The sequence below is a fragment of the Petaurus breviceps genome, unplaced genomic scaffold (assembly GCF_028583685.1).
Source record: "Petaurus breviceps papuanus isolate PSGF00001 unplaced genomic scaffold, PetGlider_PUasm1.0 90537, whole genome shotgun sequence".
NCBI classification, from domain to species: Eukaryota; Metazoa; Chordata; class Mammalia; order Diprotodontia; family Petauridae; genus Petaurus; species Petaurus breviceps.
Genome location: NW_027187271.1, coordinates 2,112,989 through 2,130,864, shown reverse-complemented (window position 1 = coordinate 2,130,864; position 17,876 = coordinate 2,112,989). Strand labels below are relative to the sequence as shown.

Here is a 17,876-nt window from a genome sequence, read left to right as displayed (position 1 = left end):
TGCTTTTAAGAGTTTATTGAGATGGAAAGAAGTCACGTAAGTCCAGTGGTGTCAAACAAGTAGAAATACTGGCCTAGTAAGCACCCCTATACTCCTGGCATGACAAATTAGAAAAACGACTTTAACATGTTCATTTATATTTTTATTTTATTAAACATTTCCTGGTTGCATTTTAATCTGATCTGACCACCTGTTTGGCCCCTTTGATTAATCATTTTATAGATGAGCAAATAAGCACAGAAACATTGAAGTGACTTAGTCAAACAAAGCTCTTAACTCAAATCCAGGCTTCTACTATGCTGTGCTAAGTCTCATGTATATTGGTCTGTAATAGTTTTTATTTCCTTTCCTACCTAGCTGCTCCTAACACACCAGATCTTTTTTTCAAAAGACATATTAGACTAAGGAAACCAAGGAAGTCAGGAATTAGTGTTCCAGGTATGGGAAACAGGCAGAAAAAATGCTTAGGGAATTTGAAATGTTGCCCCTAGTGCTATGTCAAAATTGAGGCAGAACTCCCAATTGTGCCCATTTTAGGTTAAAATAAAATTAGGAATGCTTAATTAATACAACATAGAATTTGCAATTTTCTAAGCCAATGTGGCCTACTGGTATTTCTTTCTATTTAAGTTTGACTGCTGCTGTAGTGAATATGTTGAATGTTTTAAGTATGCTTCCTTAAGCAAGGCTTTCTTTTAGGTAGTCCTTCTCAAATATCCAGTTCCCTTTCTCAGTTCTTTTTGGGAATCTAAATTTGCAGTACACTTTCCTCCACTCATCTCTACCAACTTCAGTTACTGAATTGGGACTCTATCCTCTGCCACACTTGTTAAGAGTAATAAGCCCTGCTTTGTTTTACTCTGGATTCTGGGCTGCTGACCTAAAATTACCATCAAGCCACACCCTCCCCCCACGCTCACCAAGACCTGTATCTTCAAGTCTCTAATGAACAAAGAACTAAAGAACACCTACCTAGGCCTGGGATTTCTAGTCTGCCTTAATGTTGACAATTTCTGTTATTTCCAAGGTCCCAGCCATTGGGGCTTTCTTAATGAAACTTTACTTTTGGCTCTTGCTGCCTCCAAACACAAAGCTTTGCAAGCTTCAGATGTCCCTGGTTGTGCTGGGAACACACTCTACAGGGCCAACTTTCTTGCTCATTGATTTCTGGCTAACATTATTTGCAGTTCTGGGGTACTAGAAATCACAATGGATATCTTAGTTATTTGAACTAAGGATTAGGTTACGTGGAAGCTGGACTGTCTGTTTTCCATTCAGAGGGCAATCTTGGACAGAAATCTTAAGCAAATGCTCACTATTAACTTTTCCATACCCCACCTACGTATTAGGTACCTACACAGAACCTTCATGCTTATTTCCACTTTAAAATAATTCAGTTTCTACTCATGTCTCAATTTTGTCCCTGAGTAACACTGCTTTCTAGTACTCAAGTAAATCTCGATCATATCAATGTGGGTAATTCACGTTAGAGCTGCAGATCAAAATCCCATTCCTTTAAGGCTACCAAAGGTGGCCTACACCTCAGCCATGGTCCTTTCTCGTTTTCTCTTGGCATTCAGGATACCAAAAGATGCATTTCTTTGCTCACACCCTTTGCTTCTCTGTACTATGTTCCAAAACGCTCACATCTAGTGTGCTTTAATAACTTCAAAATCCACATTACTTGGCCATTCTAACATTACAAATGCCAATCCTTTTGCCCACAATGCAAATATTGTATATGCTAGGCACCTGAGGTACCTGCCCTAGGAAGCAATGTTAAAGCATATTGGTACCAAGATAATCTTTTGATATTTATCAGCAATATTACCAGTTATCTCCATGTGTTTTATCTACATTCCAAGTTCAAGAGTCCAGAACCTATTGTATAGGAGGATCTCAGGCTGCAAAATTAGATTAACAGTCATTCCTGTGATTCTACAAAGAGGGGCTGGGTGACACACAAGAGTCCAAGAATTATCACCCATCTGGGGACTAGAGGGTGTATTAATTACATGGTGCTGTTAACTGCCGTTCCACCCCCAAAAAATCCCACCAACCTTGACTAATGACAGTGACCCAGGGACTCCCAAAGCAAGGTCATAGAAATGGGCTCCAAACCCTCATCTTGACACCAACTCCACTGATTTTTTACCACTATACCACAATTGCCTCCCATGTTCAAACACTTTTAAATCCTCATAAAGAGGCCTTTGAGCCCCAGTTACCATCTACCAAAGGTACACTTGACTTGTGAACTGTACCTTTTGGATTAAAGCCTCCCTAGCCTCAGTCCCCTTCACAGCAGTCCATAATCATACCCCAACTGCCACCAGAAGGTGCTGTTAAGGTGCTGGACAGCCTACCACCAGAAGGGGCTGTTAAGGTGCTAGACAGCCTAAGATGTTGTTAGTTTATAGATAAATCACTAGTGGGAGGTCTTTATACAACATCCAAATAATCAACCCCAACTCCCTGTGATCACTTAATGAGATTGATTATCAGGAAAAGAAGTAACAATCCAACAAAAACTATGAATTTTATTTTGAAACCATAGTTGAGGGCACAAGTAGCTTATTACTATTTATCTTGCAAAGCTATCACATTAATATACTTTTATTCTCAAATCATCCCTAAGCAGCTTAAGTGTGGAAAGGGTTATTTATTTCCTCTACATATGATAAAATGGACACCCAGACAGATTAGGTATACCTTTGGGTTTTGTGGCTTGGTATACCAAAAGTAGCTTAGAGACCAAAAATTAACTGAGTACACAAATCAAAGTAAATATACAGAATACTAAAAATAATGAATAAAGTATTTCATGACAAGCTACAAATTAGAAATTTTGATTGAAAGTAAAATCTTTGCTTCAGTTACCTCTGAAAAATCTGATTATGACCAAGAAAGCTATTCCTCTAATTAGTAGCAACAGTCAAAGGATACAATTTTTCCCCAAGAAATTAAAGGCCTGCGTTTTGTTCACAATCCCTTTACTGTTCTGCAATGCCTGCAGAAATGGTGATTTTGTTACATTCAGAATAAAAATAGTCTAGGTTTAACACTAGATTGGATGAGGACCACTGGATGCTAGCTATTAGGGTGCCATGCTCCTGTACAGGAAATAGCTGATTAAAGTCTGTGTTCCTCAGTAAGCCCAATCTTTTTTGAATCTGTACTCAAGTCATTTGCCAGCTTTTAGACTTAAAAAAACCTCTTTTCTTGTCAGGGAGATACAGGGAAGTACCAGAAGTGTCTTCAGAGCAGGGACTCGGCTGAGAAACCAGATCAATCAAAAAAAAAAAAAATACAACTTCGTTTTTTCAAAAGGCAGCAATTTTATTTCAAAATCTGAGTTATGGTTTAAGGGGTCCCTTTACCGAGTGCCAATGGTCACCTGCCACACCCGTACCAAGTTGTCTGTGTATCCAGCAAAAAGAGTCTGCAGGAAGAAGACAAATATAATTTGTCACTCACACATAAATCCAAAAATAAAATGCAATTTTTCCTCCCCTTTTACTGGGTCGGGGACCCTACCCTAATCCCAGTAGCTAGTGCCATCCCTTAGAAATTTTTATATGTTTTGTATTTCAATTTTCTACATGCATGTTATTTCCCGAACTGGAATGGAAGCTCCCTGAAGTCAGGAACCAGCACACTATAAGCACTTGATAAATGGTTGTTGAATAAATGAGCCACAGGGAGGCTAAGGCAATGGAGACCCTATCAAAACAAAGGATGCCCATTCTATCTACCCTTTCATTTCCCAGAAGAGTGAACTGAGATGTAAAATAACTTGCCCAAAGTATTAAGAAGTGAAAGAGGCAGTGTCCAAATCCAAGTGCTTTTTGCACTGTTCACACTGCTTCTCGGATAAATTACAATGCCACACGATTCACCCAAGCCCAGTGGCAGAGGCAGTGACTACTTTCAACAATTCCTTCCCAGTACACCTAAGGGTCCAAGGGTTCCTTGAGACAATTAACTGCCAGGGAGGGCAGAATGAACACTTACCTGGCCATCGGCAGACCAGGCTAAGGAAGTACACTGGGGAGGCTCAGCCTTGCTGCTGGTGCTAATCACTTCTTGCTTAAGCTCATCCACAATGATTTTGCCCTCTAGGTCCTAAGATAAACAATAACAACCAGCATTACACCATGCATTAAGGCTTCACAAAGTGTGTGTGTATGTATTTTTTTTCCTGTTTGATTTTTATTTCACTTGATTCTCACAACCTTGTCCAGTATTACCCCCAATTTACAGAGGCTATAACTAAACAATGGAAGCAGGAGTAGTAACATCTCTCTCCCTTGGCACATAGGGACATAGTAACTTTCTGAATACTAAGGACTATACAAAGAGAGGTATGGGGGCATCAGACTCCAGGAACAACTAACCTGTTCCATAAGACATTTCAGCTTTTTTTTCCCTTAAAGGACAAGAGAGAGATGACAAGATCACTCCTGACCAGTTCAGGGAATAAACCAGACCCTCTTCTACTCTAACTTCAGACCGTAGGGAGCCAGGAGATTGCTCAGAAACAGCCTCTAGGTTTCAACAGGGTTAGTCAGCTGGCATGTTGGGTTTCATCACAGCTCTACCATGGCCCCTAGGCCCTTCCACTAATATCTCTCTGAAATCTAGTCAATTTGAAACCCATCACTTACCCAGATCTTGATGCTAGGCCCAGTGGCAGCACAGAGCCAGTAGCGATTGGGGCTGAAGCAGAGGGCATTAATTATGTCACCACCATCCAGAGTATAGAGGTGCTTACCCTCATTGAGGTCCCACAGCATGGCCTGACCATCCTAAAAAGAGAATGTAGAAATACTACCAAACAGTTCATTTCCCGCAATCAGCCCATTTCATTCCAGTCCCCATTTACCCTGCTCTGGAACTGCCTGTGACTCTTCAATTTCTGTCATTTTCCCTGTTCCTACAGAGACTAAAGGAGCCAAGACGAGATTAACTTTACTCTTCTAGCAGTCCCAAGGGGTTAAATGATGTATCAAAAAAGAAAATAATAATAATTCAGGTCACTAGTGATAACTGAAATTCTGGTTCTAACTACAAACCCAGCAGTCACCACTCTACTGCAGTGGTTCCCATGATCAAGAATAAATGAAGCCCCTTCAGGTTAGTACCCTTGAAACTTAGTTACCACTTACTTTTCTTATATTTAACTCTTGGGTAGCTTTTTGGATGAAAGTCCTCCCACCTCTCATACCTTGCCTCCAGAGGCACAAAGAGAGCCATCAGGAGAAACTGTAACTGTGTTTAGGTAGCCTGTGTGGCCAATGTGGTTTGTCTTCAGTTTGCAGTTGGCCAAGTTCCAGACCTAGGTATATGAGTGAGAAAAGGGATAAGTTCCAGAGGGAGGAATCTGCTCTGCATATAGAATCCTTCTAGCTAACTCACAATTTTTCAGTTTTCCTGAGGCTGATGATCAGAGACCAATGAAAATCCAACAGAAACTTGACTTTACAATAGATCTGTCTTTCTTATGGGTAAACACAATATGCCTTTAGTTTAATACTAACTTATTATACTCTTCAAAATCTCAGTCATATAATTAGCAGTGATAAGTGGTACAAAGATTATTTGTCCCTTTTTATAATCAAAATCCAACACCCTGATGAATTAAGTTACTTGCTAATAACTCAGACCATAAAGCAGAGTTGAAAATGTTAACCAGCTCTTCGGATTTCATAGCTTGCCTAGATGTTCAATATATAAATAACTAAGAACCATTCAAACTAGGGATAATTTCCTAGTTCTGAGTCACAGACTGATATTTTTGCATCAAATCCAAGTCTGATATCCAAGATATAAAGGAAATTAACACATACCTAAGGACCCAGAAAAAGCTATTCCTCAAAGGGTCAAAAGATATGAAATATGCAAATTTTCACCCATCATAAAAAGAAATCCTCCATCATCAACACAACCACAGATTAAAACAAAATAAAGTTTATCTCACATCTACCAATCCAACAAAATGAGAAACAATAGAAATTGTTACAAAGGGAATGTTCAAATAGTCAACTAATACCCTGTAGAACTGAGAACTGGTTCCACCATTTTGTACCCAAAATTGCTGCAATCATAAGAGAGAAGTATCTAAATTATTTGTAACCTTTTCAACCCAGTGATACAATTAGGCACATATCTCCAGGAGATTAAAGTAAAACTTCATTTATCAGGGCGGAGTCAAGATGGCAGAGTAGAAGTAGGACCTCCCTGCTGCTCTGGCTTCCACCTTCCCCAATCCATGTAAAAAGGGGACTCTAAACAAACTTTGGAGCTGCAGAACCCACAAAATGACACAGAGAAGCTAACTTCCCGCTGAGGACAGCCCGGCAATAACTGGCCAGCACAGTGCTCTGGGAGCCCAGCCCAGCCCCATGGCGGGACTGACCAGCCACTGGCCGGAGGGACTCCAGATCAGCAGTAGCTGTGGCCATTTACAGATTTATCAACACATAGATAGGAAGGACAAAGTGAGAGGTCAGTGCAGTCTGGACTTTGGGACCCAGTAAGTGGGAGTGCAAGGCTTTTGCCCCCGGGGCGAGAAACTGCTGAGACTCTGCCAGGCCAGCGCTAGCCTGCAGAGTGTAGGGGGACCAAGCAACCAGTCTGGTGAGTAATCGCTCTTGCTTTAACCTTCTTGGATCTGGATTGCACTCTAGGGTGGAGGTCCTGGGGTGTGTGTCTAGCTTGCCAGAGCATGTGGAGGCCTCAGAGAGGGTACCCATCTAATACCTCTGGCAGCTGAGAAAAACCCATTTGGGACGAAAGCTTCCCTGTCTGGTGGCAGTCCTACTGTGGCAAAAAGCCCAGGGGTCAAGTGACTGAGGGGCGACATGACCAGGCAAAGGAAACAAAGCAGACAGAAGATTCCAACATTACACTCCTATTTTGGGGACAAAAAGGAGCAAAGCATGGAACAGGAGGAAGACAGTGAAGTCAGAACTCCTGCACCAAAAGCTTCAAAGGAAAAAAGAGCTGGTTACAGGCCATAGAGGACCTTAAGAAGTAGATAAGTGGAGGAAAAACTGGGAAGAAAAATGAGAACGATACAAGAAAATTATGAAATGAGAGTCAACAGCCTGACTGAGGAAAATCACACTTTAAAAAACAGACTGACTCAAATGGCAAAAGAGGCTCAAAAAGGCAGTGAGGAGAAGAATGCCTTAAAAAGCCGAATTTGCCAGGTGGAAAAAGAATCTCAAAAGCTCACTGAGGAGAATCATTCCTTCAGAATTGGATTGGAGCAAATGGAAGCTAATGACTATGAGAAATCAAGATGCTGTTAAACAGATCCAAACAAATGAAAGAATAGAAGGCAATGTGAAATATCTCATGGGAAAAACCACTGACCTGGAAAATAGATCCAGGAGAGATAATTTAAAAATTACTGGACTACCTGAAAGCCATGATCAAAGTAAGAACCTAGAAATCATCTCAAAGAAAACTGCCCTGATGTTTTAGAACCAGAGGGCAAAATAGAGGTTGAAAGAATCCACTGATCACCTCCTGAAAAAAGACCCAAAAAGAAAGTTCCTAGGAATATTATAGCCAGGTTACAGAATTCCCAGATTAAGGGGAGAATATTACAAGCAGCCAGGAAGAAACAATTTTAATATTATGGAAACACAATCTGGATAACACAGGATCTGGCAGCTTCTACACTGAGAGTTTGAAGGGCTTGGAATATGATATTCCGGAGGGCAAAGGAGCTGGGATTAAAAACCTATTTTCAGGGGAAAATATGGTCATTCGGTGGAATAGAGGACTTTCAAGCATTCTTGATGAAAAAAACAAAATTGAACAGAAAATATGACATTCAGATACAAGAAGCAAGAGAAGCATGAGAAGGTAAACAGGGAAAAGAAATCATAAGGAATTTATAAAAGTTGAACTATTAACATTCCTACATGGAAAAACAATAATTATAACATGAAAATGTTTCTCAGTAGTTGAAGGGAATAGAAATATATACATGTCTATATGAGGGTATATGGGCATATGAACATATGTGAATGTGTGTATACATGTTTACAGGTATACATAAATAGAGGGCACAGGACCAATTTAACAGGAAGGGATGATACTTAAAAGGTGAAATTAAGAGAGGAATATAGTGAGAGGAGATGGGGAGAGACAGAATGGGGTAAACTATCTCATATAAAAGAGGCAAGGGAAAATGGTTACAATGGAGGGGAAGAATAGGAAGGCAAAAGGGAATGGGTCAACCTTATTCCCATTGACTTTGGCTTGGGGAGGGAATGAAATACACATTAAATAGGGTATCTCACCCTCCAGGAGAGTAGGGGGGGAAGGGGATGAGAGGAAGGGCAGGCTGGGGGGGAGGGAAGTTGGAAGCACCTACTTTTGAAAAGAGACAGGATCAAAGTAAAAAATAGAACAAGTGGGAGGTGGGATAGGAGGGAGGGAAATATAGTCAGTTTTTTACAATATATCTACTATGTTATTGTTTTGCATTAGCCACACAGGTACAATCTATACTGAACTGCTTATCTTCCCAGTAAGGGAATGAATCTGGAATTCAAAGTTTTAAAATCAAATATTCAAATATGCACACACAAAATTATTAATACTATTTTACATGTAATTGGGAAATAAGATATACTGGCACTGGAGCATAGAGATCCACTGGAAAAGTCGAAAGGGGTATGGGAGAAAATATGGGAGAAAGCAGATTGGAGGAGGGGATATCCTTTGGGACTGTTATTTGGGGGGGATGGGTAGGGGAAAAATGAGGAGAAAATTTGTAACTCAAAATCTGGCAAAAATGAATGATGTAAATCAGAAGTTAATAAAGCATCTGAAAAAAAAAACTTCATTTATCAACCAAAATATTCAGAGCAATATTTTCCAGCAGCCATAAAATGATACCAAATTGGTGACCAATGACTAGATAACTGAACAAACATATAAAAACATAACTGAATATTATTATGTTGTAAAGAACAAAGGAATTCAGAAAAAAAAGGCAAATACAAATTGATAGTGATACATATATATATAAAAAGAACAAAGTGTGTTTTTAGTCGTGACTTCAGGAAGTGAAGACCTTGGGTTAGTGACAGTGATATAATTTTAAATTATCAGAAAAACTGCCAAATTCAGGAACAGGTTAAGAACATACATATTAGTAGGCCAACACCTAGATAAATCTCGATCATTCTCACCTTGACCAGCTTGTCCCAGCCACAGGAGACAATGATGGGGTTGCTGCTATTGGGTGAAAAACGGACACAAGACACCCACTCTGAGTGGCTCTCATCCTGTGGGATATCCATAGGGGAAAAGTTAGGCACAATTATTCCTTTCCCTGACCACCACTCTAAGGCTGTGGTCTGTTGACTTACATTTCTTAATTTCCTAGTTGGTTCAAAATAATTGACTGGATGAGAAAATAACTTCTTTTCATCCATGCACCAAAGTGGGGAATAACCTTAAGGTTACTGTAATTCTGGCCCTAATTATATCAGTTACAATAACTCTACTTCATCTGAATTCATGTCTCATACCAGTCTGTCTCAAATATCCACTATACCTTATAGAATAGAATTTCAGAGTTTGAAGTCCACTTATACTACTCCTTGCTCAAAAGATGAGGAAGTTCTTAAGTATGAAAAGGGCTTATTTATCTACACTTATTGGTGTACAAATACCACCACTCCTATTAAATGATGGGCTTTCAAAGCAGGAGCTGTCATTTGCACTCAGGTTAATATTTTAAAAATTAGCAAAATCTCAATATTAGGTTGACAACTAATCTAGACATCATACTTCTTTTGGGGGTCTGGGGGAGTGGGGGAAGGGAGAACAGGATGGGGATAGGGACAAATACAGTTAAACCATACTACATACAAAATGGACTTATAAGTGAGCATAATTATAGTACAATAAACCCTAGGTCTTTGATATGAATCTTTTATATTATACAGTTATGAATCCTATACTGACTTTTTACCTGCACAGTGTATTTACAGACACCCAGGGTGTTCCACAGCTTGATAGTCTTATCCCGGGAACCAGAGACAATCTGACGGTTGTCTGAAGAGAAGGCTACACTCAGCACATCCTTGGTGTGACCAACAAAGCGTCTGGTGGTAGTGCCACTAAATGGGAAGACAGTATTCTATTATATATAAAGAATTCCCTTTCTCCCAAGACAGTCTTCCGCATTGGGTTTCTTATATACCCTCTTATTTCTTTATTACCCACCAGGAAAAATGAACCCTTCTTTTTGCAACCTAGAAATGAACCCTTCTTTTTGCAACCTAGAACCCCTTGCTGAAAATCTAGATCCAATGATTAACACTGGTCCCAGCAGACAATATAATGAAATATCTTTTGCATTTGGGGGATGAAGGAAGTAGAGGAGATAGTACAAAATCTTGTGTACAGTATAATCTGATGTCATTTTATCTGTTTCACATAATTTTCTTTGCAATAAGGAAGAGTTGGGGGGTTGGAGAGAATACTGGAAAATATCTATGCCTATAGTTTTAAAGGTCCCATCAGAATTGCAGGACTTGTCTTCAATCCCCAGGGGGGTCAGGTGACAATGTCATACTCTCATCATTGGGACAGCACAAATTTTTTTCTCCTAACCTCAGAAAAATTCTGGCTGCCATTTGTTCATTGGCTTGATCCAGGTCACAAAAACTTCTCTAATTACCTAACCTTATTAATGTTCCAATTCAAATGAGCAGTGGTTTTTAAATTCAACATCCCCTAGGACTATTTTTCCCTGTTCAAACTACTATTATCCCACTCGGACACCTCAAGCACACACCAATTTTATGTAACTATTCGGTCTTTTCAGTTATATCCAACTCTGTGACTTCATTTGGAACTCATTTTATAGATGACAAACAGGCAAACATGGTTAAGTGACTTACTTGCTCAGGGTCACATAGCTACTGAGTATTTATGAAATTCTAGCAACCTTCTAAGTCCACCTCTTCCCTCTTCTATCCTACCTATCTTTTGCTAAGGACCTAGAGGTTTAATACCTACCCAAGAGGTAGCCATTCAAGTAGGTACTTACGTTGTAAGATCCCACAGTCTTAGTGTGCCATCCCAGGAGCCTGAGAGTGCAAACTGGCCATCAGAGGAAATGACCACATCACTAACAAAATGTGAGTGACCCCTGAGGGCCCGCTGGGGGATCCCATAGTTTGTCTCATCTCTGGTAAGCTTCCACATGATAATGGTCTTATCTGGATAGGAGGGAACAAATAAAGAGAAAAGAAGATGAGGAAAACTAAATTCATCTTTGTCCTCTCAATCCCATCACACACTAGTTCTTATGCTGACAGGACCACAAAGGGTCCTAGTCAGTGCTGAAGACTTCAAAGCTAACACACAAAAAATAAAGACATACAGAAGAATGAAGAGATCTTTACTACCTACCTGAATAAATTGTTTCCCAAAAGTCTGAAGAAATTTAGATTAATACTTTTACTATCAACTGTCCCAAATTAAATTCAGTTAGGGATACTGCCCAACACTATTGTAGGTGTTTTTACTGAACTTATCAATGGGAAAACAAGGCAGCCATACAGAAAACAGTTAAATAAAAGCCCAAAAGAGGGCATAAACAATAACAGAGTGCCACAAAAGTCCAGAGAAATGTTTACCTCCTGGGAAGAGGTTTTGATTCTAAAATAGTCACCCTACTGCTTAAGATAGTCTAACTTCCTACTTATCTAAGCTCAATCCCTAAAGTTTGATGCTTTCTGCTACATAAAGTCTATACTTATAAAGCATTTTAGTAGAGAACAAACTCTCCTTGCCCTCATGGTGCTTGGTCTAAGAAACCTCTTGTTCACCCTTTCCTTTTATTGTCTTTATTCAAGCTGTCTTCCTATACCCAACTTGCCTTCTTTCTCTAAAACCCAAATGATAAGACTCATGATGGGAAAATGCTGTTCACATCCAGAGAAAGAGCTATGGAGTCTGAATGCAGATTAAAGCATACTATTTTCACTTTTGGGGGATTTTCTCCATTTGTTTTGATTCTTCTTTCACAACATAATGTGGAAATGTTTAACATGATTGCACATGTATAACCCATATCAGACTGCTTGTTGTCTTGGGGAGAGAGAAAAATTTGGAACTCAAAAAAATCTTATAAAGAATGTTGAAAATAAAATAAAAATCGTGGATCTCTGAAAAACACCCCAATGATGTGATAGATCACAACTCAATATAGTACTTTGTATTTTCCATTATTTCTGCAGCCCCAAGTAGATTCTAAGCTCCCCTCACAGTACTACCATAATAGTAGCAGATAAATATTTGAATCCATTACTGCAACACCCATTTAAATGCTTTGTGTTGAAAAGGTTAATGGCACATTCTGAAGAGGATAGCTCAGATGAAAAGCTTAGATCAGCCTCCCCCCCAGTCTCTTGCATCTCACAGCTATAAGCTCTCATCACACTATACTATTTCTGGATTTCCAGTGCCTCCCTCCTGTCAACCAATTAAAGGTCAAATTCCTTCTAGGATTCTAAGTTTCACATTCCTTAATCTATGTCCCAGAAACCTGGACCATGTTATTTCCCAAACATTCCTTGTACTTTCTCACTTCCTAAGGGCCATCTCCTCTAGCTTTACCTAAATGTTTTCATCCATCCATAAAGGCTTTGCTCAAATCTCAACTATTCACAAATACCTCTTCACCAAGACCTAGCAGTCCCCTGAACTTCACAGATATTTTACTGGGAAAAAAAAAAAACAGGGAAGCTTGGAGAGAAGACTTGGTTGGTCACAATGCACCCCCAACAATCCCGCTACATGCCAACAACATTCTTGTTTTAGGCATAAGAAAAGCAGAATTTTCCTTCAGTCTTAACCTAAAGAGGTTAAAGGGATTTAACATGGGAACCAGAGAGGTCTCCTCACTTCCAATCCAGCATCTTTTTTCAATACATCACAATATTCCGAAAGTAAAAGTGGCTAGCCAGCATCTGAGATACAGAAACAGCCATAATGTAAGTCAGGACCTGAAGTCAAAACTGGGTTTTGAAATTGTCTGCTTACTAGCAAGTCACCTCCGTGGCCCAACCTGAAAAATTTCTCCTTCTCAGTTGTGACAAGAGCGCTTCAGGAAATGTAAATCACTATATAAACGTTAAGGCAGGCAGAACTATCCAACCCCTTCCTTTTAGACCTAGCCAAAACTCAGAAAAGTGCCTTGCACACAGGAGATGCTTAATAAAAACTAGCTGAATGAAAAGTTAGTTCACCAGGACCAGAAAGACCCAAAGGACAAGACTGAAGCTCAGAAACAGCCTCTGTATTCAGCACAGGCAATCAGATGGCATGTTAGAAAATCATCATTGCTTTTCTGGCCCCAGAAAACTTCCCTGGGGAGGAGACAACCTCCTCTTCTCTTCTCCCATTCCTTTTTTCCCCTAAGGTCTTCCTCATGTCTAAACTTATTTGCTGTTTCTCCTCTACAAATCTCTTTTACACCAGACTCTTAAACTCTTCTCCCTAGTAAAATTCCAAAAACACTTAACAAGTGTGCCCACTGTGTTCTAGGTCCTAGATACATAAAGATGACAACAATCCTCCATCTGATTCTTCAATCAAGTTATATATCGTGAAAAGTCAGTCATACAGATAAATGAAAACAGGAATAAATGCGCAAAAATTAGGCAATAGCATTAAAAATCGGGAAAAAAACCTTCCTCGTGGTGGTCTATGTTGGAATCCCAATTAATAGGACTTGAAACAGCATTCTGAAGCACTAGGGCCTACACATCTCAGTGAAAAAGCTGGAAAAAACCTTAAATAACATCTAGAACGATTACTTAAAAGATAAAGAGGCAAGGAGAGGAAAAACATCCTTGGCCCAACATCACACAGTAAGGGTCAGAGTCAGAATCTGAACCCAAGTTCTTACTCTCAAAACCAACACTCTTTCCATAGCAACTCCAAGCAAGTATGAAGAATCCAGCAATCACTGGGCTGGAGAGCCTGGAAGACCTGAATTCAAATGTCTCACTTTTAGTAGCTGTATGACTCCAGGCAAATCACTGAACCTCAGTTTGCCTCAGTTTCCTCAACTACAAAACGGGGATAATAAAGGCCCGGACTGCATTTTAGTGAGGATCAAACAAGCTTAGTTAGCATAGTTCCTGGCACACAGCAGGTATGCCTATGCCTTCCTTCCTAGTCCCAATTCAATGTGAATCTAAGGCTCAGGCTATGGGGGATCTGGGGGATTAAGATGAAAAATCCAAAGATCTCTAGAATAAAGAGAATCCAATAACCAGGACTCACAGGTTCCATTCAGTGGTCCTTGTCTTTGTCAGGTCATTGTCCTTGGAAAGGAGTGTGTGGTGAGGGGTGGGCGCCAAAGCTGGGGTCCAAGCTCATAAAATGGGGCGCTGGCCACAGGGATTAAAAGGAAAAAAAGCAGGTCCTCAGAGCAGGGTACTAAGCTCGGACATCCCGAAAAAGGGGCCACTTCAAGTCTCTCTTCCTTCACTAAGAATGTGAATACCATCCCCTCTACGTCCCCAACACGGGGGCGCCACTAACTTTTTCTTTTTTTGAGGCAATAGGAGTTAAGTGACCTGCCCAGGGTCAACCAGCTAAGTAAGGTTCTGAGGTCAGTCCATCCACTGCGCCACCTAGCTGCCCCTGCAAACAGCTTGCAAGACAGCAGTCCACTAAGGAGTCTTGGGAGCCTTCAACAACTACCCCCTCCCCGACCCCGGACAGTAGTGACACTGTTATGCGCCCCTCCCCCAACTCCCTATTTCTGATACAGAAAGGACAGTCTGGGTCCGCACCGGATTAGTAGTTTTACTCGGCCCGTGTCTGCCCCAACAGACAAAAAGAGCTCTCTCCAATTTTCCCAAAGTAGCCGGTCCCCCCCCACCCACCAAGCTGGAGCCTCTGCGGGGTCCGCTCCCGGTACGAACGTTCTCATTCCTCCAGCACTCTGATCCTGCCTTCCATTCCTCTGGCAGAAGCGGGCGTTCCTCCTACAATCCCCTACCACCATCACCTTCCACCCGCCCCTGGCAGGCGTGATCCGAGCGCGGTACCTCGGGAGGCTGATAGGATCATGTCGGGGAACTGGGGAGTCGTGGCGATCTGGGTCACCCAGCCATTGTGGCCTTTAAGGGTACCCCGAAGGGTCATCTGTTCAGTCATGATGACGAGACTTCGTTGGATCGCTCCAAGAAGAAGGATGGATCCAGATTGCACGGAGAGAGACCAGCCGGCCCTACTTCACACCAGCCGCCCAGCAAGAAAAGAGAGAGCAGCTTCCGGCCGGAATCGGATATACCCTAACTTCCCGGATCACGTTCAAAATGGCGTCCTCACGTAACACGTTTCCGTACGAAATGGCGGAGGTGTTGTCCACAGCCAATAAGGGAAAGGGGTGGACGTCGGGGGGGAGGGAGGGCAAAACGAACGTGCGTCGTGACGTCCTCTTCCCGGGCCCTGTGGAACGTCGTAGCCGTATTCCAGTATTTCATGTTTTTGTTACTTACACCAGTATGTTCTTTGCTTTTTTACTAGATCCTTCGGTTGTAAAACCGGAGAGCCATGAAAGCGTGTTAGGTCGTGAGCGGAGACAGAAGCGAAAATTGTACGGGGGGTGGACATGGGGACGCGTCTTTGCCCCGCTTCGCTACGTAAAACAAGCTCCACACGTTGTGATTGAAGGTTGGCAGAGGCTGAAAGTGTCGCTTGCAGAATCGGGAGTTTTCTCCCAGGGTAGCGGCTTCTTCGGTTCAGTGCCACCAACCCTTCCCCTTGGTGAACTGTGTAGGCACCTCCCCCCAAAATAGGAGCATTTTTATACAAAATAGAAAAATAAGGAGGATTGTAATGAAACTGAATCTTTAGAATTGCTTCCTTTTTTAAAAAGCATATAATAAAGTCAGTGCTTTACTTTCAATACTACTGTTTTTTCTCTGCTTCCTTCTGAGCTTCCTTCTGCTTTTAAGTTTAAAATTTTTTAATGTATATGCTTTTTTAAAATGTTACAGTGGTCCTTTTTGAGTTACAAGTGTATCACCAACATTGTTAAACCCTTTCTTTGCCCTCCCACTCCCCGATTAGAAATAGAAGAGAAACAACTTGTTCCAATGTTGTTTCTCTCATTTTATGCAGTGTTCTCCAGGATAGGCTTGCATCACTGCATCCGTTCATACTTTACAAATTTCTCTGAATTGGGTGGGTCAAGTGGACACCAAAGGTGGAAAGCAGCCCTGAAAAGGTTTTAGCAGCCATCACACAAAATATACTAGTCTTCTGTGAACATGCCCTACAAGATAACATATATATCCAGTATGCTGCAGTACCCTCTAAACTAAAGAGTTTAAATATTATCATCTCCATTTTACAGACGAAGTCAACAAGAAGCAGGTGAAGAAACTTAGTTTAATATATTTTCTTCTGGACTAAAGGAAAAATACCTGCTATCCATTTGTATCTCAGCATTCATGCTGATGTGAGAAGGGCCTCCCATATTCCTTTCTCAAGAATTATAGAATTATTGCACTTCTTTTTTAAAAATTTATTTATTTTTAGTTTTCAACATTCACTTCCATAAGATTTTGAGTTCCTAATTTTCTCCCCATCTCTCCTGTCTATCCACCCCAAGGCAGCATGTAATTTGATATAGGCTCTACATATACATTCATATTAAACCTATTTTCACATTAGTCGTGTTGTAAAGAAGAATTAGAACCATGGAGAAGCCATGAGAAAGAAGAAGCAAAAAAAAGAGAGAGAGCAAATAATATGCTTTGATCTATATTCAGACTCCATAGTTTTGTTTTATTTCTGGATATGAACAGCATTTTCCATCATGAGTCTTTTGGAGTTGACTTAGATCCTTGCATTGCTAAGAAGAGATAAGTCTATCAAAGTTAGTCATCATTCAATGTTGCTGTTACTGTGTACAGTGCTCTTCTGGTTCTGATCACTTCACTCAGCATTAGTTCATTCAAGTCTTTCCAGGTTTTTCTGAAGTCTGCCTGCTTATCATTTCTTATGGAACAATAGCATTCCATTACATTCATATACCACAACTTGTTCAGTCATGCCCCAACTGATGGGCATCCTCTCAATTTCCAATTCTTCGCCACCATAAAAAAAGAGTTGCTATAAATATTTTTGTACATGTGGGTCCCTTTCCCATTTGTATGATCTCTTTGGGATATAGGCCTAGAAGTGGTATTGCTGGGTCAAAGGATATACACACAAGACTACTTCTACACTGAACCAGTCAACCAGAGGTGTGAACCAGCTGAGAACAAGGCGTGGACATCTTCCTTAAGTCAATCAATCACGGATCACCTTATCCCACTTTAACTGTCAATATGCCCTGAGAGGGAACCCTTTAGACTAAGTGCAAAAAAAATTTTTTTTAAAAGCTTTGATCAATTTAGATGGAAGAAAGGAATGAAATAATTCATATATCATCAATAATTAAGCACCTACTATGTGCCAAGAATTGTACTAAGTGCTTTATAAATGTTATCTCATGACTTCAAAGTCACTGGATGAGCTGGGGTTGTAAAGGAAGTATGTTCAGATTGGTTAAGGAAATTTTGTTTCTTGACTTCAAGTCAATAGAAGAGCAGATCGTTTCAGAACCCAGAGATCTGAATGAGTGGTAAGCTAGAAGAGAGCAGTTCCAGCTAAGCCCCTGAGAAGGAATTAACCGGGGGAAGGAGTAGAGCCTGAGCTTGAGGCTTCCCGCTCACTTAGCCAGACAGAAAGTCTTAAATTTTGGAGGACCAGAGGATTGGGACTTTTCCATTGCTATCCTAATAGTGTCACCAGGACAACAATGG

At 40.7% G+C, this 17,876-nt stretch overlaps 1 protein-coding gene and 2 non-coding genes across 3 annotated transcripts; all 3 read right to left on the bottom strand.

Moving 5' to 3' along the window:
* Nucleotides 1-3,318: 3,318 nt before the first annotated feature.
* On the bottom strand, nt 3,319-15,354 carry RACK1 (receptor for activated C kinase 1). The gene is made up of 8 exons (XM_069063311.1): nt 15,108-15,354; nt 11,087-11,258; nt 10,004-10,151; nt 9,216-9,311; nt 5,228-5,338; nt 4,668-4,808; nt 4,015-4,125; nt 3,319-3,442 (listed from the first exon to the last, which is right to left on the bottom strand). The coding sequence occupies exons 1-8, from the start codon at nt 15,214-15,216 to the stop codon at nt 3,377-3,379; spliced, it is 954 nt and encodes a 317-aa protein (XP_068919412.1). The 5' UTR covers nt 15,217-15,354; the 3' UTR covers nt 3,319-3,376.
* LOC138142261 (small nucleolar RNA SNORD95) lies at nt 4,531-4,599 on the bottom strand. Its single transcript, XR_011163387.1, has one exon. It is a non-coding gene; the product is annotated as a small nucleolar RNA SNORD95 (small nucleolar RNA).
* On the bottom strand, nt 13,324-13,392 carry LOC138142262 (small nucleolar RNA SNORD95). Its single transcript, XR_011163388.1, has one exon. It is a non-coding gene; the product is annotated as a small nucleolar RNA SNORD95 (small nucleolar RNA).
* Nucleotides 15,355-17,876: the final 2,522 nt, after the last annotated feature.